The sequence below is a fragment of the Phaenicophaeus curvirostris genome, chromosome 3, assembly GCF_032191515.1.
Source record: "Phaenicophaeus curvirostris isolate KB17595 chromosome 3, BPBGC_Pcur_1.0, whole genome shotgun sequence".
NCBI classification, from domain to species: Eukaryota; Metazoa; Chordata; class Aves; order Cuculiformes; family Cuculidae; genus Phaenicophaeus; species Phaenicophaeus curvirostris.
Window position 1 is genome coordinate 32,629,242 of NC_091394.1, and position 24,905 is coordinate 32,654,146.

Genomic DNA, 24,905 nt, shown 5'->3' on the forward strand with positions numbered 1-24,905 from the left:
CACCTAGTCTACTAACACTAGCGAAGAGTTTTGCATAGAACATGTATACTTTCTTACATGGAAGTGTCATGGCTATGCTCCAAGCTCCTGGTTCCATAGGGGCTATATAGAGAGGTTCCCACAACCAGTAATACCTAGGGGACTTGAAAGGAAGCTACAGGAATTCTTTGTTGTTTAAAAATGCATTATCTTCTCCTCAAGGGAAGGCATGAAGGAGAGAAGTTTTTGTGCAAAGTAACACAGGTGTGGCTGGGCTGGAAGCTCTTTTCAAGCCACATCTTACATAGCTCCCTGCAATTGTGCCAAATCTCGCTGCTCTAAATCTTCATGCAAGGCATGGAGCTTTATGTTCACTTTCATTTAGTTGGGTTTAATGTCTACATGTTTTCAGTATTGCTTGGGGAATAGCACAGGAAACCTGGCAGCAAGAACTTGAGAAAAAGGAAAGAAAAAAATTAAAGTCTCTGATCTTTTGAGAAATCAGGGAACCAAACAATCATCTTACTAATCCTGCAAAGTTTAAGGGACTTCTATCAACAAGGATCAAAATCTGGCTCCTAAAATTTATGTGTAATCCTCAAAATAAAGCTCTGTCTGCCTCTCACCAAATGCATCAATTTCTGCCTAGAAAAGATAGAACTGACATTCTTATAATGGAAGGCATAATTAATAGTGTTTAAAGAAAACAATACATGGGAATTTGGCCATGTCTCTGCTTGACTGAAAGGGAAGTCTTACAGCTAAAAATCTCAGCCTTCCTCTTGGGGAGAACAGAACAATGAATCTTGCTGCAGAGTGACATATTCCAGGCAATTACAAGAGCTTCAGACCTCAAACCCACACTCGGAGCATGACTGGAACATAAACAGATTAGCAACTGCCAAGAACTGCCCTCCTCCTGATTTGGAAAGCATGTTCCAACTCCGCTTTTAATGATGCACAACCATTCGTTTAGCAAGAAAAGCCATTTCACATTTTTATAAATACCCCAATTGCTTTAAGTTACCCTTAGTTACCCTTCATCTCGCTGTTCTCTACAATGCCTCTGACTAAATGGAGTCATGTTTTCCAGCACATTACAGACTTGCCTTAAGCAAAGTAAACCCCATACCACTTCCTTCACTTACATCATCCTCCAGACAGGTAGAGGAAAGATAGGACTTGTTTTGCCCTGGAGCCCTGGTCAAAACCACCCCTCTCTGATCAGCAGTCCTCAGAGGAAAATGAAACTAATTCTACGTTCTGAAGTAAATTCTGTGAACACTTAATGATAACTTATGTCTCTCTCAAAGAGCTTTACAAAGCAAGTAGCATCTCTAAGTCTGTTGCATTGCGTGGGAAAGTGTCAGGGCAGCACAGAACTGCAAAGTATTTGTAGAAGGTCATGCAGCAATTTGTTATCAGAGCTACAAGTAAAACTCAGATGTGTCTATCACAGTTCTTCAGGCAACCCTGCCTTCCTACATTAAACTGCACCCCCCAAAGGAAAAAAAACAACCACTAAAACCCAAGCCAAAAAAGCAACAAACCCAAACCCCTAATTCCAGCAGAGCAGTCTGAGCTAGAATCTGAAGGTGCATTGTAGTCATTCACACTGTCTACTGGATAGTGAAGGTTGGTCACTACTCAGCATGCTGGCTTTTCTGGATCTCTACACTGAGCACAAGACTATGTGCACCTTGCACGACTGAGTATCTACCCTGAAGGCCATTAATGCCATGAGGGAATAAAATGCCTAAAAGTAGGCACAACAGTGCTTTACTTTTACAGATCCTCAAAAGTCTTTTACAACTCTTCAAAATTATGTATGCACCACAGCATTTTACAGATCTAACCTGGGGGTGCTTACATAATTTTGAAGACTTAATTCATGGCCCTTGCAAAACCACGCTGGTCACATAAATAGCTATAATCATCTGGCCAAAGCATCCATTAGTCTGAATTGCAGCCCACGATTCCTATTGACCTTTAAGATCAGCACAGGTACAGAGGTTCCATATGTCTCAGACTGTGATTCCACAGTATCTAACATGAGATGTAAGTATGACGTCCTGTACAGTAGTACAAATTGTAGTGACATCTGGAGTATGTGACCACCTTTCTGTCAAATCAGTCGCAAGTATATGACACAGCATTTATGCCAACTATGGGAAAACAAATGGTACCCAACTATCATAAAGCGCTTCCACTGAGCTGTGCATTCCTCCTGCTCATCTGGTGGAATGTGCTTATACATTTTTATAAGCTTTATGATAGTTGGGTACATCTTCTGACACTAGGAGCTCTAAAGTTTGATTTAGTATCTAACTGAAAAACAGGCTCAAACCCAAATATATTACTGCTTAGTTTTGCGCCTACCCTGCAAGAGTTGACCATCTAAACTCTTAATATGCTTCAGTAGGAAGGAAAAAAACCTTCTTTATAAACAGTAAGCGGTGTTGCCCCAATGGACACGTGGTGCCTAGTCCAGTAAGGCATTTATCCCATACCAAACTCAAAAAACTTTTGAAAATTGCAGTGTAATAGCACTGGCTTCCTATAGCGCCTTAAGGTATATCCTTTTAAAATTGCATTCTTGATTTGGTAGCACTGAATAACTTCAATAGTGACAAAGATTAGAAATACTTGTCTTCATGATAATCAATAAACATACTTTTTTCACCTGCAATCACATGATAAAACTTAGTTCATTTGCATTCTCTGCTACCCTACTGGTATATGATGCAGAAATACTGTTGTGATCTAGTGAACCTAGAACCATCTGGCTTACATGTCAACAACATTAATATTAAATGCTGAGGGTTACCTACTGAGGTGCTGAGGGGCATGATTTAGTGATTGATAGGAATGGTTGGACTCGATGATCCAGTGGGTCTTTTCCAACCTAGTGATTCTATGATTCTATATTTTACAGTGGGGGATATTTTACAGCTTACGATATTCTTCAACTACCCAAATAAAACATATCCATATTCTAATAACTAAGGCCACTCAATTGTTCTAATAAAGCCAGCTAACAGAAACTTGGCATAGCCAAGGCCCCCTGCACGTTGCTCTTTGGAAAGCTAAAAATGCTCAAGTCAGTATAGCTATCCCTTTTTGCTCCTGTATATGGCTGTATTTAAACAGTTTTAAGCAGTGCTGGAAACTACTTCCAAGGATGAAACAGAGGACACTCATTTATGAAGAGTTCCCTCAGTTTACAGTAGATAATTCTGAAATGCTCATTAATATTCAGAAGGTGTTTCTTTAATAGCCTACTAATTGAATTAGTCTCTAGTTTTGCTCTTTAAGCTCTACTCTGTGAATAAAAATGATTAAGAGAAACAGTTCAAGCATGTGCCAGTATAGCTACCATATAAAGAAACACTAAAGATAGAGTCAATTGCATGCATTAATCTTTAATTAACAGCATCAGACGAACTATAATCCAGACTACTGAACTAGCTATGAAAAGCCTTCATTCTAATTCCACATCAGCCACCAATTTGCTATGCATCTCCCATGACAGGGGGAAAAGAAACACCCCTCTAAACTCTTGTCTTCCTTTTTCCCTTTAGTCTGCCTCATCTATTTTTGCAGTAGTTGTAGCAGGGATGCTCTCTACATGTGTAAAACCCTACACTGGTGTTGCAGCTCAACTACTAATTGCAATTAACAATAATATCAACATCATCCAACCTATTTCAAGACAGTTTTAAATCTTTGGCGTTTCTATAACACTCAGAAATCTTACAGATAAACCACAAAGAGGCAGCCTGTGGCAAGGAACAAAACCACAGAAATTATTTCCTGCAAAACCATTATGACCCCTCTTTGGGCAGTCCCGCTCACTCCCATGATTGCGATGCAGTCTCCAGACTGATGACTTATGAACCTGTTTTCTTGTTGGTTTTTTTTCCAGACATCCACCTATACTTCTTGGCCAGCCTCTCCAGAATGGATATTTGTTAGTAAAGGACAGCATGAATAAAGTTTACGCTTCTACTTCCTTTCAGCCCTGTCACCTCATTCTTGTCTGTCCTGCATTTCCCAGATGTGAGCTATGCCAAATCTTGCTGCTTTCCTTCTGCAACCACAGCATCACTAGGATCTATTCAGATAGAGATAAGGATGAGAAAAAGAACTTACACTAACTTCCTCAGAGTCCCCCGTGCTGGTATTTCCTTCCTTATACAAAATATTACCACCACCATGATGCTCCCATTCCTGCCACTACGGGACACAAACCATTACTTCTCTCCACAGGTTCCTGACGGGCATTTGCAAACCAAAAAGGTAAACATATTCTATTGAGAGTCATTTTGCATAACACACACTATCCAACTGCCTCAGATTTCATCTCCGTTCTGTCAATGTGAACGTTTGTTTTCTATTTGTTCTGCACCCACCAACATCTGAATACACCGAACCACTTAAAAACTGGCTGGAAAAGCACATGATCTGGGTGGACCATTCCCAGACAGCTTTGCTACTACCCTGTAACCTCTCAACAACAGGCAAGAATGCACGGTGGGGTTAAGGCAGTTCCCTAGCTCTCAAGGAGTGCCTTATCACGGTCTGTCTAGGACAGAACAATAAACCAGGACAATAAAAACCTCTACTTTTCAAGCAACCAGCTTGCCCCAGGCCTGTCTCTGCATTCAGGTATTTGGCTTTCCTTCCCCATGGTAGATAAAACACTCCCTAGAGGCAAAACGTCTTAGTAAGCACTCAGCTCTTTGATCTCTGAAGCAGCTGGTGCACAGCTGCTCCCCATTACTTCTGCAGCTTTCAAGAACCTTTGGGATTTTCCAGTCCTCCCTCACAGGCAGGCACAAAGGGTACAAACACCAGCAGCAGCTATCTTTCATTCTTATGCAAAAACTTTTACCTCCATTTCACGTGCCCTGTCCAATTCTTCCTAGAATTACTGCCCACCTGGCCCAGGCACAGCCCTTCCCTCCTAATCTGTTCCCCAAGCACGTGAGCAAATGCCTTCCTGTTCCTTTTCTCAGCAAGTCTTCCCCATGCTTCACAGTTTCCTGGAGAGACACAGTACTCCATTTGTCCTTGCAGACAGTAGGGTAGGGAACAGGCTTCCGTCCCTCAACCCAGGAAAATCTTCCCCCAGGTCACAGTTTTTTGCAGGAGATGTATTTCACCCCACAGGATGGCATAGGAAAGCTGACCTCCTAAGAGGCAGGCACGCCACTGGACCTCGATAAGAAATCATGGATTTGGTTAATGCAGGATCCCCTCACAGACTCGGGAGAGTAGAGCAGCTGCAGCGACTATTAACAGCACAAAATTTTCAATGATACTTTGTGCAGGTTCAAAGAAAACACAGAAAACCCAGAAACCAACTCAGCAGCTCAAGTAAATTGCAAGATCCAGAGGCAAGATTTTAATCCCTTTTTTTCAGCTGGAAAAGCTATTTCAAACAACAACCTAGAATCATAGAATCATAGAATCATAGAATAACCAGGTTAGAAAAGACCCACCGGCTCATCGAGTCCAACCATTCCTATCAAATACTAAACCATTCCCCTTAGCACCTCGTCCACCCGTGCCTTAAACACCTCCAGGGAAGGTGAATCAACCACCTCCCTGGGCCGCCTGTTCCAGTGCCCAATGACTCTTTCTGTGAAAATTTTTTTCCTAATGTCCAGCCTAAACCTCCCCTGGTGGAGCTTGAGGCCATTCCCCCTTGTCCTGTCCCCTGTCACTTGGGAGAAGAGGCCATCACCCTCCTCTCTACAACCTCCTTTCAGGCAGTTGTAGAGAGCAATGAGGTCTCCCCTCAGCCTCCTCTTCTCCAGGCTAAACAACCCCAGCTCCCTCAGCCGTTCCTCATAAGGCCTGTTCTCCAGCCCCTTCACCAGCTTTGTTGCTCACCTGTCACATCCCAGATTCCTGCCCCAGACTGAGTCCCCACCCAGTTCTGGGTCAAAGGCAGTAGTGGCAGGAAAAGAGGAGAGGAGACTTCGTAGTGGATCCCCTGGGTAGAGATTAAGGTAATTAGTACATAAAGCCTACACACAAACAACTTTAATAGGAAATCCCAATGGAACAAATGGACTTTTAGCTGCAATTGATTTAAATGGAACAGATATGCTGTACACACCAACTGCCTTACAGTATCTATCCAAGTTGTGTGGCCTCATGGAAAGTCAAGGAAAGCCTCAATTTACTTGACTTTAATAAAGGAGAGAGATATTGCTAGTCCTGGACCCAGCAAAAGACCTGCCAAGTTTGGTGTGGAGTCTACATGAGACTTGCACATTCCTTATTTATAGATCCCAGTCCAAGAACTTTGGGAACTTTCTCTCCCCTTAGCCCCAGGAGTGGCTGAGACATCTGCCAAGTCAAGAGAAGTGGCACCAGACCCCTCCCCATAACATTCTGGAACTCTGAGACATCAGCCACAAAGATGATTAGAGGGCAGAACCACTTCTGCTATGAGGACAGGCTGAGAATTGGGGTTGTTCCGACTGGAGAAGGTTCCAGGTAGATCTTACAGCTGCCTTCCAGTACCTGAAGGGGGTCTACAAGAAAGCTGGAGAGGGACTTTTTACAAAGGCTCATACTGATAGGACAGGGGAATGGCTTTAAAATGTTAGAGGGAAGATTTAGATTAGAAGTAGGGAGGAATTTCTTCATGATGAGGGTGGAAGTTTTCAACGCCTGGAAGTTTTCAAGGCCAGGTTGGATGGGGTCTTGGGCAGCCTGATCCAGTGGGAGGTGTCCCTGCCCATGGCAGGGGAGTTGGATCTGAGTGATTTTTAAGGTCTCTTCCAACCCAAACCACTCTATGGTTCTACGACCTCTTGAGACAGGGTCTCTGGGCTCACTATACCATTGCTTGGAGCTCTTCCCTTACACCACCAGAAGACAACTAAGAATTGCAGGAGGCTGAGCTTTGAGAAATGTCTTTCCTATGGATATAGGAGGCAAAATGAACTGTTAACCAATATGATGAGATTTCCCCCGATATCCATAAAGGATGATTCTAAATACTCACATGCTGAGGAGAACCAATAGAGCTGAAATGCCTGCTTTTCAGCTTGCCTTCCAGAATTGTCTCAGTGAGACTATCACCCTGCACCCACCAGCACAACTGTAACAGCTACCTCATCAACGATCCCAAGGTGTTCTGCAACCCAGTGCCAATTAGAAAAATCAATTCACCTGGTCCTACTGCTGCCATTTCAGAGCCAAGGCCAATAGCTGCTGCACTCCTACTGGGACTAGTAAGAAGTAGACACAAGACTTCACTCCTTTCTCTCAGTTAATAAAGGAAACAAACCTACCAATACAAGATTCTTACTTGTGGAAGACAGTTGGGTTTTTTCCAAGCAGTATGCATTACACTTGTGTGTGTATACATGTTGTGTGGGAAAAAGTTAAATTTTACTAGAATCTGACAGGAAGATGAGAACATTTGCTGGAGCAGCTACAAACTTCATTCAACTTTTCACAAAGAGCTTTCATAAAGATTCAAGATTTTTAATCTTTGTAAGGGAGGACTTGGACACTGTTGAGATGGATTGTGGTGATGAGGAGATTGAGTGCCTGTGGGTTAAAATCAGAGGAGCCCACCAGAAGGTAGATTTTGTGATGGGAGTCTGTTACAGACCACCCAGCTAAGGAGAAGCAGCTGATGAGCTCTTCTATAAACAGGTGGGGTTAATCTCTAGATCAATGCCCCTCGTTCTTGTGGGAGACTTCAATCTTCCTGATATCTGCTGGAAGTGCAATAGAGCAGAAAGGAAGCAGTCTAGGATGTTCCTGGAGTGTGTGGAAGACAACTTCCTTGCACAGCTGGTGAATGAACCAACAAGGGAGGGTGCCCTCCTGGACCTGCTGTTTGTGAACAGAGAAGGCCTTGTGGGGGATGTGGCAGTAGGAGGACGCCTAGGACAAAGTGATCATGAGATGATAGGGTTTTCTGTTCTAGGTGAAGTGAAGAGGGTTGTTAGTAGGACAGTAGCATTAAATTTCCGGAGGGCAGACTTTGAACTCTTCAGAAGGCTGGTTGGCAAAGTCTCATGGGAGAGAGTACTTAAGGGCAAGGGAGCCCATGAGGGCTGGGAGCTCTTCAAAAAGGAAATCCTAGCAGCTCAGGAGAAAGCCATCCCCGTGTTCCGGAAAAAAAGCCGGCAGAGGAGAAAACCAGCTTGGTTGAACAGAGAGATCTTGAGTGATATCAAGAAGAAGAGAAATGTTTATGGGCTCTGGCAGAGGGGACAGGCCTCTTGGGTGGACTACAGGAGGGAAGTGAGACTGTGTAGAGAAAAAATCAGAAGGGCCAAGGCTCAACTAGAAATCAGATTGGCAAAGTATGTGAAAGATAACAAAAAATCCTTCTACAAATATATAAATAATGAAAGGAGGACTAGGGAGACCATACAGTCCCTGTTGGACACAGAAGGAACAACAGTGACAGGGGATGAGGAAAAGGCTGAGGTACTTAATGCCTTCTTTGCCTCAGTCTTTAATTGTAAAGAAAGTCGTTCCGTCTGTGTACAAACCCAGGAGCTAGAGGAGCAAAATGAGGCTCCCGTGATCCAAGAGGAGGTGGTCAAAGCCTTGCTAGCCCGACTAGACACCCACAAGTCTATGGGGCCGGATGGGATTCATCCAAGGATATTGAAGGAGCTGGCGGATGTGCTGGCCAAACCCCTTTCCATCATCTTCCAACAGTCCTGGAAGACTGGGGAAGTCCCACTGGACTGGAGGCTGGCTGATGTTGTGCCCATCTACAAGAAGGGTCGCAGGGAGGACCCAGGAAACTACAGGCCTGTCAGTCTGACCTCAGTGCCAGGGAAAGTCATTGAGCAGGTGATCTTGAGTGCTATCATGAAGCACATGCAAGAGAACCGGGTGATCAGGCCCAGTCAACATGGGTTCACAAAAGGCAGGTCTTGCCAGACTAACCTGATCGCCTTCTATGACAAAGTGACTCGGCTGCTGGATGAGGGAAAGGCTGTGGATGTATCTTCCTGGACTTCAGTAAAGCCTTTGACACAGTTTCTCACAGCATTGTGTGTCAGCCTCTGGCCTGGACAGGCGCACACTCTCTTGGGTGGAAAACTGGTTGGATGGCCGGGCCCAGAGAGTGGTGGGAAATGGAGTTAAATCCAGCTGGAGGCCAGTGACAAGGGGGCTTCCCCAGGGCTCAGTGCTGGGTCCAGCCCTGTTCATTGTCTTTATCAGTGACCTGGATGAAGGCATTGAGTGCACCCTTAGCAAGTTTGCAGATGACACTAAGCTGGGTGGAAGTATGGATCTGCTGGAGGGTTGGGAGGCTCTGCAAAGGGATCTGGACAGGCTGGACCGCTGGGCTGAGTCCAATGGGATGAGGTTTAACAAGGCCAAATGCCGGGTCCTGCACTTGGGGCACAACAACCCTATGCAGTGCTACAGACTAGGAGAAGTCTATCTAGAAAGCTGCCTGGAGGAGAGGGACCTGGGTGTGTTGGTTGACAGCGACTGAATATGAGCCAGCAGTGTGCCCAGGTGGCCAAGAAGGCCAATGGCATCTTGACTTGTATCAGAAACGGTGTGACCAGCAGGTCCAGGGAGGTTATTCTCCCTCTGTACTTGGCACTGGTGAGACCGCTCCTCGAATCCTGTGTTCAGTTCTGGGCCCCTCACCACAAGAAGGATGTTGAGGCTCTGGAGCGAGTCCAGAGAAGAGCAATGAAGCTGGTGAAGGGGCTGGAGAACAGGCCTTATGAGGAACGGCTGAGGGAGCTGGGGTTGTTTAGCCTGGAGAAGAGGAGGCTGAGGGGAGACCTCATTGCTCTCTACAACTACCTGAAAGGAGGTTGTAGAGAGGAGGGAGCTGGCCTCTTCTCCCAAGTGACAGGGGACAGGACAAGAAGGAATGGCCTCAAGCTCCGCCAGGGGAGGTTTAGGCTGGACATTAGGAAAAAAATTTTCACAGAACGGGTCGCTGGGCACTGGAACAGGCTGCCCAGGGAGGTGGTTGATTCACCTTCCCTGGAGGTGTTTAAGGCACGGGTGGACGAGGTGCTAAGGGGCATGGTTGAGTGTTTGATGGGAATGGTTGGACTCGATGATCCGGTGGGTCTCTTCCAACCTGGTTATTCTATGATTCTATGATTAACTTATTAACTTTTGCTGCAGGTGTAACTTCCAGGAGAAGCCAAAGTTTTTAAGAGACTTTTCCAGCAAAAGCAAAGGAAGAAATTTCTGGGTAATCATCTCTTCTGTGGCAGCTGACACATGACATAAACCCTCAACAGACACTTTCAAAAGCAGACTAGTCAACAAGTGAGGCCATTTGCACTGATGCACAGTAATGAAACACATTTGAGCCAGCCATGTTAAACAGTCAGCAGTCAAGCATTAAGCCTAGAACTTTACGAGACTTTTGTTCAATTTGTGATCATGTGAGTATGTCTCTACCTGTGACAAGGTGACACTTCTGCTCCTGGTAACTTACTGGCAGAATAATTTTGAAAAACAACCTAATTTAGAAAACTGCTGCTTCATCAGAGTTGTGTTTGTGAAACGTGTAACAAAACTTGCAAAAGGGATCATATTTAGCAGAGCTGTATCACAAACAAATACCATACAGGAAAACATCTGGGATGATTCTTCTCACTGAAGAGAGACAATAAACAGATCAAAAAAGAAAGCTTTCTGTTTTCTGTGCCATTCACCCTGATAGGAGATCTTGATGTTTCTACTACAACTATACCATCACTTGCATCACCAATCCCTCACTCCATTGAGTGAACAACTTCAATTTTAGCACTGTGTTGATACCTTAATGATACATATCTACTCTATAAAACAAAGTACAAACACCACCCATTCCCCTTAACCTCCTAGACCACCATCCAGCCTTTCAGGGATTTCAGCAGGAGTTAACCTGGATTCTTTATAGCTGCGTATGCTTTTGGCGCTACTGTTTACTGTTAACAAAACCCGTTTTGCTTCAACTGCACTGTTTGAGGGTATGTTTCCCAGAAACGTGTATGAAATAAAATGACAGTGAAATCTTAGCTCCATGAGTTGTCCTGTCAACAAGAACCACAGGCTACTTTTAAAAGTAGTTGGGGTGGCAGGGTCTAAAAGTGTGTGTGTGTAGGTCAATTAAGAAAGCAAGCAGCAGCCTTTTGTTTTTTAACAGTGATGGAGCTTCTTTATGCTAACCAACTGTGATCTGCAAAATCCAAAAAGCAGGTCAGTAAGCCTTCACTTTTACCATGTTTAATGGTCATATACCTCCTCCATCTTTCTTCTCCTCCTCCCTACCAAATTATGGAGAACACATCTCAGGGTTTTTTATTTACAAATATGTAGGCTGAAGTGTCTTAAACATGAATTTGAAAGTTGATATATCTTTAATGTAAAGAAAGAAAACATTTAATCCCAAGATGAGCAAATATTTTAGCTGCCAATCTGTAAAACTTACTTTCGAATTCCAAAATTAATTCTGGATAAAAGGAAACCACCTACAGGCAATTCCTGAGAATTTAAACTCTCAGAAATACATCTTTTCCTTAAAGCTAAAATTGTGAAGTCTTTCAGAAGACACTGTATGACAGTGAGGGAACAAAAATCCATTCCTTCCATTGTAGGTCATCCCTTAAGGGTTATAAAAAAATGGAAAAACATATATAGCCTCTTAGTACTTAACTTGTTACCTAATTACTTTTATAAAAATTATCTTTTTAGATTCCTATACATTAACATTATTAGAAGACTTTTGTAGACAGAGGTTTATGGAGGACAATCATCATTAGTTCCTACAGCCATGTGAAGCCAGTACTCCAGATTTCTAAAAATGACGAAGTTGTACAAGTTCTCTCCTCCCTTGTGGAAACCATGTTCATTTTCTCTCCAGGAAACAGGGCTGTCTGCAAAACCATGCACAGTTAGGGTCAGCCAATATGCCAGTTTTGGTTCACCAAAATAGCAACTGCAAGGAAGAAGACAAGGTAATCAATAATGATAATGGAATAGACAGCATGTTCACGTATACAATATAAAGTATAAAAAAAAAATAATCCCCAGCACAGGTACTTCAATAAAAATTTGTTATTAACAGTTAAACCCCCCCCCCCCCGCTTCAGTAAACAATAAATAAATTCAAAAGAAAATAGTCTACTGGAAGACATTATGAAATTAAATAAGATTGACCTTTGATTATTCCTACCATACTTTTAGGCATGGTAAACCTGCAAGTCATAGCAACTAGGAAGAGTTTTAAGCTGTAAAGCAGCTGTTGTGAATTTCCTACAGCATGCACTGGCTTTCAGAAAATAGAACATTTACTGAGAACAGTTGCTATCACGTCAAAAAAGATGAAGAAAGGAAGGAAAAAGGAAGAAACATAGTCAGGCTATGCTTGATACAAATACTTTTACCACCAGAAAGGAAATGGATTACAAATAATCAAAGTCAGACATTATCCATTGTTCTTTACACTAGAAAATAAAAGCCAAAAGAAATTTGTGTTCCACTCCTAGCCTAGGGAGGCTTTCTGCACGAGATTTGAAAATTGCTCAGAATAACAATCATATTCCACACAAAGACATTGTAATGTTATCATGCATGAGTGCTAACAGTCATTAGCTAGCAGGCACTGTAAGAACTGTCCCATAGATTGAGCAAGGAGCTTCCAGAACTGGCTGTGAGTAGCAGTAACAGTTGATATAGACAGATAACACACTGATCCATGATACAGTATTATCACGTAGTTTGGTACTGAACTAGAGAACTACAGCCGCCCTAATCACTACTACCCATTTTCCTATGTTACAACACTTGATTCAAAAAACTCACTGGAAGTTAATTCATTGTAATGGCATAATAACCTTTAAGTACCTTGTGATACTCTTTTTGGTATCACAAAGGGATTTTAGTCATATTTTCAATTGGTAATTAAAAATACTACATCAGACATAGTTGAGAGTATGTGATTTTCATAGACATCTGAAAAATGCAGAGCTCAGTAGAGCAATTGTTTCTTAGAAATTAAGATTAAAAGCAAAGTCATTACTAGAATACAGTTCAGGTATTCTCCAGTTTGGAGTATCCAAAACTGCTTATTGCTTTTTTATACCGATTCTAAGCTTTCAGCTAATGCCCTAATTAAAAGACTTCATTTTGTATATATTACTATTTATCTCCAGCAGCACCACTGAAAAGTAACATTTAAAAGCGATTCTGAAAATTGGGAAGTAACGCACTCCTGTCAGCCCTTACCATAGCTGCTCCAATAACTCAATTATCTTCTCAGGAATTATGAAGCCTGTGATTGTGCACAAAAAAGCTTTTTCCACTACTACGCTGGGCTGAGGACAGCAATAGGTTGATAAGAAGCTAGATGATTTGTTGTCTCTGAAAAACAAACAAACATAGAAAACAAGTAAATAAATAACCTTCAAATCCTCTACAGTAAGTCTTAGCATCAAAACTTGTACCAAACAAGTAGTACCTATGTATACCACCTAAATTAATACCAAACCAACTAACAGCCACGGAATTAATACACAAGATGTCATGGTTCTGTGGGTTAACCCAGGTAAGCACCTGAACACCACACAGCTGCTTACTCAATCCTGCCCAGCTTGATGAGGCAGAGAATCAGAAGGGTAAAAGTGAGAAAACTCTTGGGTTGAGATAAAGACAATAAAAAAGGTAAAGGAAAATCTGTGTGTGAAAGCAAAGCAAGCTAAGGAATTTGTTTACTATTTCCCGTTGGCTGGCAGATGTTTAGCCACCTCCAGGACAGCAACACTTCATCATGTCTAACTGTGACTTTGGAAGACAAACACTAACTCTGACCTCTTCCTGCCCTTCCTTTCCCCAGATTTTATTGCTGAGTGTGCCCTCATATGGTGTGGGATATCCCTCTAAGTCAGTTTGGGTCTGCCATTGTGTCTGTGTTCCCTCCCACTGTCAGGGCAGTGCAAGAAACAGAAAAGGCCTTGACTCTGTGCAAACACTGTTCAGCCATAGCTAAAACGTGCCTCGGTTAACACTGTTTCCAGTACACATCGGTACCTTAAACCACAGATAAGTTATTCAAGACTTACAACAAAGACACTAAGTGCCTAACAGACTTCCCATTAAGAATTAAGTAGGATGCACTTCTCTATTAAACTCCTCCTTAAATTAAATTGTGGCTTTCCTTACTGAAAATGTGTTTAAAGATCAAATAAATTCAAATACTTACAAGCTAACTTGATTCAAGACAGCACCCAGCCATTCAAACAGTTCCTCTGTACTGCAGGACTCCTCTGGCTGTCCTTGGAGTTCATTACTTTGCAACACCGGACACTGCAAGTCCCTTAGTGTGCTGAATGTTATTTTTGGCTTTAGGGCCCGTATTTGGTTTTTTGAGAAGTATGACATCAGTGTTGATCCCTCTGTACCTTAACAACACAAACCACAAAAGGCTGTTATTACTCTCCTAAACAAAAGGAGCACCAATTACATGAAACCTTTGAGCATGTATACAAGAAAATGCAGTGTGTAAAACTGCTTACATGCTGTTATCTTTGGCAAAAGCCAGAGATTCTTCAGCTTCCTTAGTTTCTTGGAAATAAAAATTAGTGGAAGATCCAGCAACTCTGTATAGCTCAGTAAATTTACTATTTAACTAGCAAGCACAGATCTGTCAATAGAAAATTCAAGCAGAATGAACTGGCAAGTAATAAAATGAAGTCATTAGCAAGAGGAATTCGGAGTGTTCCTGAAAAGGAACACATGAAATCAAGCAGGAACACATTAACTGCTTCCCAAAACAAAGCGGTTTGCAAATGCACTCACACTGTAAATATACCCGTGCCTATACATGAGGCCAAAGAACATTTTGCCTTACTGGTGCCCATACGTACAATCTTCCATGTGCATGCACAGGCGCTCACTGCTGTAATAGAGTGATGTTTCCCTCGTACCATTAGGCCATCACCAGTGCAGTAACTCTAGAAATTCCTTGGACATTGCACCATGAGAGGGAGAAAATATGTGGTAGATGTACATAAAGATAACGGATCTCTAAGACCACGTAAAGGGAACTAAGCTCAAATTCAGGCAGTATTCCCTCCAAACCCAGTGAATGTCTAGAAGGATCCCAGCATCACTAGTTTCTGAAGAACTGCCTCCTAGAGACAACATGGCTTCTAGACTCATTACTAACTCCAATGGAATAAATTCCTGCAGATCTTGGGAATACTTTGCAAAAAGCTATACAGTGTCATTTAAATTCTCCTGGAACATGCCTTCGCCACTGCAGGAAGTTTTCCGTTTGTTGCCCTAAAAGGCACAAAGTATTCTATCCAACACCTTAAGTTAGTGGGTCTCCTGGTTCTCTTAACTAAGGATAAGGATACTCATGAAAATCCTTCTGAGAGGTTTGATCCCATCTCTGAAGACCACTAAAAACTTCCTAGGTGTGATGGCAAACATAATTCAGGAGCCATAAGACTCTGAAGGAAAATTCTTGAGTAACTTGAGAGATCACCTTCAGATAAGGTGTATTTGGAAAGTCACGTAACCATCAAGACTATAGACTCTCCCACCCACCTGGCTAAGACGTCTGCCATCCCAGAACACTGTTTCCCCTGAATAGTGGAAAAGTGAGCAGGTTTGAGCATAGATTTATCAGTGATGTCAAGAGGAACTCTAGGATAGTCTGGGGGACAAGGATTGAAAACAGAAGAAAGAAATCAAATCATTTCTCTAATCTTACTTTGCTAGGATCAGAAAAGAAAAAAGAGTGATAAGTCTTCAAATGGAGTATGGCTGTAACAGTTAGATGTACCTTGAGAAAGGCCGTGTTTCTTTAACTCTAGTAAGTGGTCCAAAACAGCAGGCAAAATTCTAAAAACCTAACCTAGACTAAGCACCTAACCTAAGTAAGCATATTGAAAATTAAGAGATATTAACCAGCTTCGTGAGACAGTAAGATAATAGACGTGGAATCAATTCTCCTAAACTTGAAATCCCAGATAATGAATTCTATTTTCATAAAGTAACAATGGATCTCTAGGCAACCAAGAAATAGTACCTTATTCATGAGAAGTCTGAAGTCCAGAACAGTATTTAAGTACCACAGGAAAGGCATGTATGAACAGAAGAAAAGCAAGAACAAGACAGATGTCACTGCAGAATACAATATCTAAAACTCACTATCAAAAAGCATGGACTTAATTCCATCGGCCACATTTATTTCACCAAGGGCAATCTCATGAGGATGTAGAAAAAGGAGGGCTAACTGGATGCTTTTTAGTCATCCCTCAAAAAAGGCTGTCCTAGTACCAAAGGGCACAGTGACAAAGACAGGCAGCCACTAAATTCTTGTTAATTTATATTATGTTAATATATAGATATTTTTAAGTCTGAAGTGTGCTAGAACAGTTGATCTTCCTTCAGTCTACTGGCATTTGTTAGACTAACAGGCTCCAAGAACATATAATGTTGCCCTAGAATTCTTAGTCAAATATACAAAATTATACACTTTATATATGTCCACTCTATATAAGAGCCCCAGCTATAGTCCTAACTTCAAGAAATCTCAAAGACTACAGTCAAGACTCCAACGTAACAATTCCTCTAGCTACAGCATAGCTTTCCAAGTCAACAACAACCAGGCGCATTGTCAAAGTTTTTTGGATGCCAGTGAATTTCAGCCAAAACACATTTAAAATTGTCACAGAAATTACAACAATAGAAAATAGAAGAAAAGATTATTTTGCTTCTGTCATTAAAGATATGAGGCACTCTACATTCCTTTTTTCTGTTCCTCTTAGTATCTGAACCACTAAGTGGGAAAAATGGATATGAAACAAAAAAATCCTGCTTTTGGAAAGTTACACAAATGTTTCAAGGTTTGCAGCAGTCCTGGCCATAGCAAGGAACACCCGTTATCAGCAGGAAGCTGAAAGCAGAACGCTCATGGAGGACATGGATTCTCTCAACAAAACACATCCCTCTTTTCCCTTTCCAGCAGAATCTACAGGATGCCTCATGTCTATTAATAAAAATCTATATAAGTTCTATTTTTGTCAGTACTAAAGAACTATGAGCCTTTTGTGTGTTACAAGATTCCTGCACAGAAAGGCTTTCAGATTTAACTCCATATGCAGGAAATGATCGACCTGACCTGGTTTTTGAATATAAGAACGTGAGGAAAAGGAATGCTGCTACACTGGCAGGAGCAAACGTAAGAAACAGCAGCCCTAGATGTATTTTACTCTCCACTCAGGGTCAATAAATCCAAGCTAGCTGAGCCTGAAGATTCGTCACCTTAGCTGGATTTATGTCACCATTTATGGTAGCAAGAGTCTTCACTGTGACTCTTTCCTGAGGACTACAAGGACTGGAATTGCAAGCTTTCAAAAAATTTCTGTATAAGAAACACGGAAGGATTCTTGTTGTATGATTAGTATACCTGAAAAGGGGGAGGGGAAACGAAGGACTGAAGTGAAACACGGGACACTGTTAAAGAAGCTTGTAAGCAGCTTTGTCAGACCAGTAACTCCCTCTCGGACTTGGTCTTGAAGAGCCAGGAAAAAACACACCAAAATGATACACAGCTATGATCAAGAAAACCATTTTTTTTGCAGAACAGATTCCTGCAATTTTTGTCAATTTTCTGTAAATGTTACGTACCTCTTGATATAGCCTGTTCTGAAGTAATACAAATAACTGAAGACTCTGGAAAATGACCCTCATAGGAAGAACAATATTTTAATACCAGAAGAAAAGTTAGTGTAATTAGAAAACAGTAGATAAAGGAAAATTTTACAAGGTGATTTGAGACAATACAAATTCTTATAACAGTAACCTCTGCTCTGCTCCAATCTCAAACAAGTGCTTGAGAACAAAACGATAAAATAGTGGACTGCACACCTATCAGTGTACACTGCACGTGACAGAAATAGGGACTCTGTATATGTCCTATAACTACTGATGAAATGAATGTTCCCAATCTCAAGAACTACAACAAATCTGTAACTTCTGTGTTTTAATAAAAAATGTGTATTAATGATGGTTATGTATGGCACAAATTGATAAGAAGAGGCAACACTATCAAATAAGCAAATTTGCACCAGAAAGCCTGTGCAAAATAAGAGACAATGAAATGAAGCAACTAACATATCTCCCATGAATCACTGATGTGTTCCTGAACTGAAATGTTCTGTTGTGTGGGAAGTAACACACACCCCTCTTTGCCAAACAACCCAACAAAACAAACAAAAAATCCAGCCAAACACATTTTAATCTGTCTTTTCCCTCTACTAAAAACACATTTGAACAATCACTAAAAAAGAAGAGTAAACTGAAAATATTTGAACTTCACAGTCAGTTACATTTTAGATTTCCATTTACTTCTTATTACCTGTACTATGCCAAGCCATCAGAAAATCAAATTCTAAAGGTTTCTTTTCTTTCAAGGCCCAAAGCACCCTGTTATGTTTCTTGCTATCAGGGTGAAAGCTGGAATCAGCCAAGTCAATAGTTATAACTGCAAAAATATACAGAAGCAATAGTTACTGAACTGAAATAAATTTTAATATTAAATTAATTAAGACCTAAAAGAACACAAAGAAATAAAAGAATGTTACACTTCCTTTTCACATATACAACATCTTTATGAAGATTTCACATATACAACATCAGGCAAATATGACTCTCCATTATGTACATAAATATTCGCCTCCTGCTGTCCTTATTTTGATATAATCTGGAACTGCCTTCTAGTGACTGGAGGGTCAGATTCCTTTCATAATGGCAGTGACAGAAGTCCCAAAACAGCACCTTAACAATATCTCAGCAATTATACAAGCTATTGGCACTAGAAAAGTTAGAATTTCTAAGCTACATTATATGGTATTGACAATTTTTCAACTGTTGGGGTTTTTTTAGCTGACTTGAGCCCAGGCTAAAAGTTACATTTACTTTTTCAGATGGAAATTTCATCATACATTTTACTTCAAAAAATAAATAGTAAGATGATGTCCAATTTTGCCAAAATCCTATTGCAGATAACAAGTTTTCCCTTCTGAAGTTTTTATCCAACTACCTATCAACTACTGCATGTTCTAATACATCTGAGACAACATAGTGTTCACAGGGTTTTTTTTAATTATTTACAAGAAAAACACACACAAAAAGATCACACTCTGTTTACTCTGCAGCTGGTAAATATTACAACTTTTTCCAAGTACGTGGTATACGGAGACTTCCATTTTAAAAAGTCAATTGTAATACAATCCTCCCATTCAAACATGCAGCCTTGGATGAAGTTCTTCACTGTTTTTTCTTTTATAGTGTACAAATTTTAAGCTCTATTATTAGTTTAGTATTTTCCCATTTAAATCAGAAAGCATAGATACTATGCAGAGTATACAAAAATTCTCAAGTCCTACATTGCTCCAGTATAAAACACCACAATGAAAATCAAAGAAATTGATAATTTTATAGAACACCCAAAAATGAAAGAAAATTACACATTTGTTTCCTTATAACTGCTTTATTATTTGGGAAAAATACTTTTTTTCATCATACAGTTCTTGTACAATAGACAATAACCAATTCTAAGGAGAGGAAAGTTTCAGCATTGCTGGTTTAACATCCTAATAAGGCACTTCACAGACAGATCCGAAATAAGCACTGTTAACATAAAACATACTTACTATATCTCATTACTTTTTTGCCAGAATACCGAGAAGGGCGACCTTGCAATCCAAGTTCTTCGTAAGTATCCTTATCCACTGATAGAATTAGTTTTCCTATAAACAAAACAAACTTTAATGCAAATAATCTTCTACTTAGTTCCTTTTAAAGTCTTCTGATAACTGTATACCTTATACAATAACAGCTTTGGATCAATGCTATTATTGATGTAATCCAGTCTCCTTAGTTCCAGTTAAATGAATTACCAGATTAACCCTTAAAAAAATGTTAGAACTCAGTTACACCTTTTTTATCCAAGAGGTCCTTATGAACTAGAATGAGTAAGTGTATTTTTATTTCTGAGACAGTCATTGCTTTTTTACTATACTACTTCAATTCATTGCCTCAATCTTTCCCTGACTTGTCCCCTAGCATTTGTTGTGTCATTAGTTGAACACTACATTACTCTAGGGCCTGACTTAAACATTCATGCATGCACTGCTCAGCTAAACATACAAAAGCAGTTCCTCCAACTCCAGTGGGACTACTCACACTCAACAAACTACGCTTTTTAGCGATGAACAGATATATGCTGAAACAACTCCACATCCATATTCTTAACTGGCAGCTGCCACTTGGTACAGCGTTTCACGTAACAGATCTCAAGAGGTTCACACAGCCCCACTTCTCCAGCCTGTGCAGGTCCCTCTGGATGACATCCCGTCCTTCCAGTGGGGCAACTGCACTACTCAGCTTGGTGTCATGATGAATCTGAATGTAATTATACTGTGACAGGCACCTACCACACTGCAGCGCCTTTAGGCTAGAGGGCTGATAGACCAATTTGTGTTTTTATTGTATCTGATATAATGTTAAGTTGAAATAAGATGACATATTTAAAGCCCAAGATAGCTTCCTTATTTTCTCTGCACCTAAAATCCCTCCTGAAGTGTAATGTTTTGTCATAAGACTGGGATGGAACTGCAACCAGGTATTTTAACACATTACATAATTCTCAAAGAACATTTAAAAAGTGTTCCTAAGCAGTGCTGATAGAATTTGTACCAAAAAGTAAACTGTCTCTAAGATCAGTAGGAAAAGAGAAATTGGAATGCAATGTTTTCACAAAAACAATCCTCTCTAGCAATTGCAACTAGAGTTGAAGCACTGACAATCTCATACTACAAGTAAGTGAAGTTGACTCTTTTTTTTAATTTCCTTTAGATGAAACAAATAATTTAACAGCATGAATGAAAAAAAAGTTAATGAATATTTTTCCAATTCAAACACATTTCTAATAAAGTTGGCAAGTACAGCGAGCATTACATTTTCCACTTTACATCACCCCAAATGAAAAAAAAACCAAAATGCACACCCCCAACCCAATACCAAAATCAATATGTATGTCTTACTAAAACCAAAACAAAACATACCATTTGGCAGTAGAGCTGCAGTATTATCTTGATCGATTTTTGTATTATAGGTTAGCGCATAGCACGATCCTTTAATAGTAAAGCAGAAAATCATGAGATTACACAGTCTCTAAAGACGTACCTCACAACATGAAAGATTCACCTCAAGATAATCAAACATGCCAAATACCCTTTGAATCACAGTAAACCCTTGTGTTTTCATCAACTTTTTTCCACCTTCTCAGGCAAATATTGTATTTTGTTACTGTGTTCATAAACAGTGGACTGGCACTATTTTAAAGGACCTGTAATACAAGTAACATAAACAACATGTCCCAATATGAAAATGTTTTCTTTCCACCTCCAGCCTACCCCACTTGGCAAACAGAAAACCCCCATTTTTTTCCCCGACATATTTCAATTCTTAGTTCACATGAAGACAAGGTGAAAGATGCTCACAGTGCTAAACACATATTGGAACATTATCTGCCATAACCAATTTTGTTCTTAAAAATACAAAAGACATGCTGTAAACTTGATGTACAAATGTCAGACTGCTTCCATAAAACTCCTGGGATAAAAGCCATTAACAAGAGCAAAGGCAATTAGAAAAATAGTCCATAGACCCACAATTTCAAAGCAATGGATCTCACGTTTCTCCCACATTCTCTTTTCTCTTCTCTTTTCCCTTTAAAGCATTTTTTTTTTCCTCCCTGACCATCATCTGTAGGGCACAACATTTATCATGAGCCAAACGAGTGGGGTCTGCTCGATGAAAACAGCACGATCCAAGTACGTAACAATGCACTGGCTAGGCAGAGGCTGCGTGTTTCTTGATATCCTCTTTGCTCTTAATGTTTAAGGATGAGCTGCTCCAGCTCCATGAGAGAAAAAGAAAAAAGGGAAAACAAGCATATTTTTTCTTTTTCTCTTGCCTGCTGTAGAACACAGTTAACAGAGCTCTATGCCAAAATATGAAGGAATGAGAAAGGGAGAAGAGAGTAAATTTCTGCAAGAATCTGTACAAAGATGAGGTGCAGAAGAAATAAATGTGAGGATAAAGAGAAGCCCTCTTGATACGTGCCTTGCAGAATTAAGACAGAATAGGAAGAAATGGGGAGGGAACACTCCTAGAAGTTCTGGACCCAGTGGGGGAAAATAAATGTTGATACACCACAAAGCAGAAAAAAAGTAGATAAAGAAATTAGTACAGAATTTTTGTAGTATTTTCCCTTCCCTTCTCTTCTTTCACAATATTTTTCAGAATAAATAATAATTTATGGATTTTTTTAATTTATGGATATGAAAAAAATACGTTCTTAAGGCATCTGTCCTGTTCCAATTTCCTCCTTACCTTTCTTTACAAAAGCATCGATGAATTCATGGGCGACAAATTCATGAACTGATAAATTCTTCACCAGGTAATACTCCCCAAGATCTGCAATGGTACTTTTCAGTACTTCAGGCAGTATGCCACATTCAGGGATCAAAAAAGATACCTATTAGGAACATATTTGTAATTGAATTATATCCTAAAACCTCTTCTGGAAGAAAACTAAGAAATACAAAAGTCATCGGTATCTTATGCCAAAAGGAGATGAAGAAAAAATAGTGTCAGGCTATTTTTTCAAGGCATATCTATTCGTAGAAAGTCTTCTAAGTATAAAAAAATACAATATTGGGGAGGGGGAGTATTGTATTTTACATGCTATATAATACCATTCCAGGTGTTAGGTGAAGGTGTAATTTTACACAGCATGAGTTAACAAAAGATCTTGTTTTACATAATTATAAAATTAGCTTGATGTCAAACTGGAGCGTTTCCTTCAGCCCTTGCTGCAGAAAGCAGTTATAACTAAAAATCATAGAATGGTTTGGGTTGGAAGGGACTCTAAACATCATAGAGTTCCAACACCCCTGCCGTGGGCAGGGACACCTCCTACAAGATCAGGCTCCCCAAGGCCCCATCCAACCTGGCCTTGCACACTTCCAGGGATGGGGGATCTACAGCTTTCCTGGGCAACCTGTGCCAGTGCCTCACCACTCTCATTGTGAAGACATTCTTCCTTATGTCTAATCTAAGTCTTCCACCCTCCAATCTAAACCCATTCCCCCTCACCCTATAATACATGCCCTTCTAAACAGCCCCTCCCCAGCTTTTCTGTAGCCCCTTCAGGTACTGGAAGGTCTCTATAAGGTCTCCTTGGAGCCTTCTCTTCTCCAGGTTGAATAACCCAAACTCTCTCAGCCTGTCCTCATAGCAGAGGTGTTACAGCCCTATGATCATCTTCATGGCTCTCCTCTGGAACCCACTCCAACAGTTTCATATCCTTCTTATGTTGAGGATTCGAGAACTGGACACAGTGTTCCGGATGAGATCTCATGAGAGCAGAGCTGAGGGGGAGAATCGCTTCCATCAACCTGCCAGCCATGCTTCTATTGATGTGACCCAGGATACGGTCAGTGTTACTATGAACTTCACAACAGGCAAATCTCTTGTTAATTCAGAGCCAGGTTGATGAGAAGCTCGACATGAGCCGGCAGTGTGCGCTTGCTGCCCAGGCCAACCGTACCCTGGGCTGCATCAAAAGAAGCGTGGCCAACAGGTTGAGTAAAGTTGGGGGCTGGAGAACAGGTCTTACGAGGAGTGGCTGAGAGAGCTGGGGTTGTTTAGCCTGGAGAAGAGGAGGCTGAGGGGAGACCTCATTGCTCTCTACAACTACCTGAAAGGAGGTTGTAGAGAGGAGGGTGCTGGCCTCTTCTCCCAAGTGACAGGGCACAGGACAAGAGGGAATGGCCTCAAGCTCTGCCAGGGGAGGTTTAGGCTGGACATTAGGAAAAAATTCTTCACAGAAAGGGTCATTGGGCACTGGAACAGGCTGCCCAGGGAGGTGGTTGAGTCACCTTCCCTGGAGGTGTTTAAGGCACGGGTGGACGAGGTGCTGAGGGGCATGGTTTAGTGTTTGATAGGAATGGTTGGACTTGATGATCCAGTGGGTCTCTTCCAACCTGGTTATTCTATGATTCTATGATTCTATGAAAGCGATTCTGCCCCTCTGTTCCTCTCTTGTGAGACCTCACCTGGAGTTCTGTGTCCAGTTCTGGAATCCTCAACATAAGAAGGATATGGAGCTGTAGGAACGGGTCCAGAGCAGGTTACAAAGATGATCAGAGGGCTGGAGCATCTCCCATATGAGGACAGGCTGAGAGAGCTGGGCTTGTTCAGCCTGGAGAAGGCTATGAAGAGATCTTATGGTCATCTTCCAGTACCTGAAAGGGGCCTACAGGAAAGCTGGAGAGGGACTGTTCACAAAAGTTTGTAGCGATAGGACTAGGGGCAATGGGAATAAACTGGAGAGGGGCAGATTTAGACTAGACATAAGGAGGAGTTCCTTCACGATGAGGGCGGTGAGGCACTGGCACAGGTCGCCCAGGGAAGCTGTGGCTGCCCCATCCCTGGGGCTGTTCAAGGCCAGGCTGGATGGGGCCTTGGGCAGCCCGGCTCTCCCTTAGCTTAAACCAAACCGTCCCGCTCTCGGTGGCGGCGCCTGCACCCCGCCCCTTCCTCCCCCCCCCGCCCCCCACTCACGCCGCAGTTGTACGCGTGGTCCCGCACGTGCGCCGCGTGGCGGGAGCGCTCGTGCCGCACGTGGCCCCTCTCGCAGACCAGGAGGTGCCGCGGCGCCTGGCGGAGCCGCTGCCACGGGGGCACCGGCATCCCCGGGCGAGGAGGAGGAGGAGGAGGAGAAGGGAGGAAGGAGGAGAAAGGAGCACCGCCCGGCAGGGAACAACCCCCAGAAAAGGAAGGGGGGAGGCGGGGCAAAGGAGCTGGGCCGCCAGGTCACT

At 41.6% G+C, this 24,905-nt stretch overlaps 1 protein-coding gene across 1 annotated transcript; it reads right to left on the reverse strand.

Annotated features, from left to right (window-relative positions):
- Positions 1-11,215: 11,215 nt before the first annotated feature.
- Positions 11,216-24,828, reverse strand: RPP40 (ribonuclease P/MRP subunit p40). The gene is made up of 8 exons (XM_069853583.1): positions 24,649-24,828; positions 22,414-22,558; positions 21,081-21,149; positions 19,668-19,763; positions 18,371-18,496; positions 14,201-14,399; positions 13,228-13,362; positions 11,216-11,938 (listed from the first exon to the last, which is right to left on the reverse strand). The coding sequence occupies exons 1-8, from the start codon at positions 24,775-24,777 to the stop codon at positions 11,740-11,742; spliced, it is 1,098 nt and encodes a 365-aa protein (XP_069709684.1). The 5' UTR covers positions 24,778-24,828; the 3' UTR covers positions 11,216-11,739.
- Between the last annotated feature and the right edge of the window lie 77 nt (positions 24,829-24,905).

Coding starts and splice junctions, on each gene's coding strand:
- RPP40 (XM_069853583.1), bottom strand. CDS start 24,777: ATGCCGGTGCCCCCGTGGCAGCGGCTCCGCCAGGCGCCGCGGCACCTC. Junction 22,559..24,648: donor ACCACGCGTACAACTGCGGC/GTGAGTGGGGGG, acceptor TGTTCCTAATAG/GTATCTTTTTTGATCCCTGA. Junction 18,497..19,667: donor CAAAAAAGTAATGAGATATA/GTAAGTATGTTT, acceptor ATATTTTTGCAG/TTATAACTATTGACTTGGCT.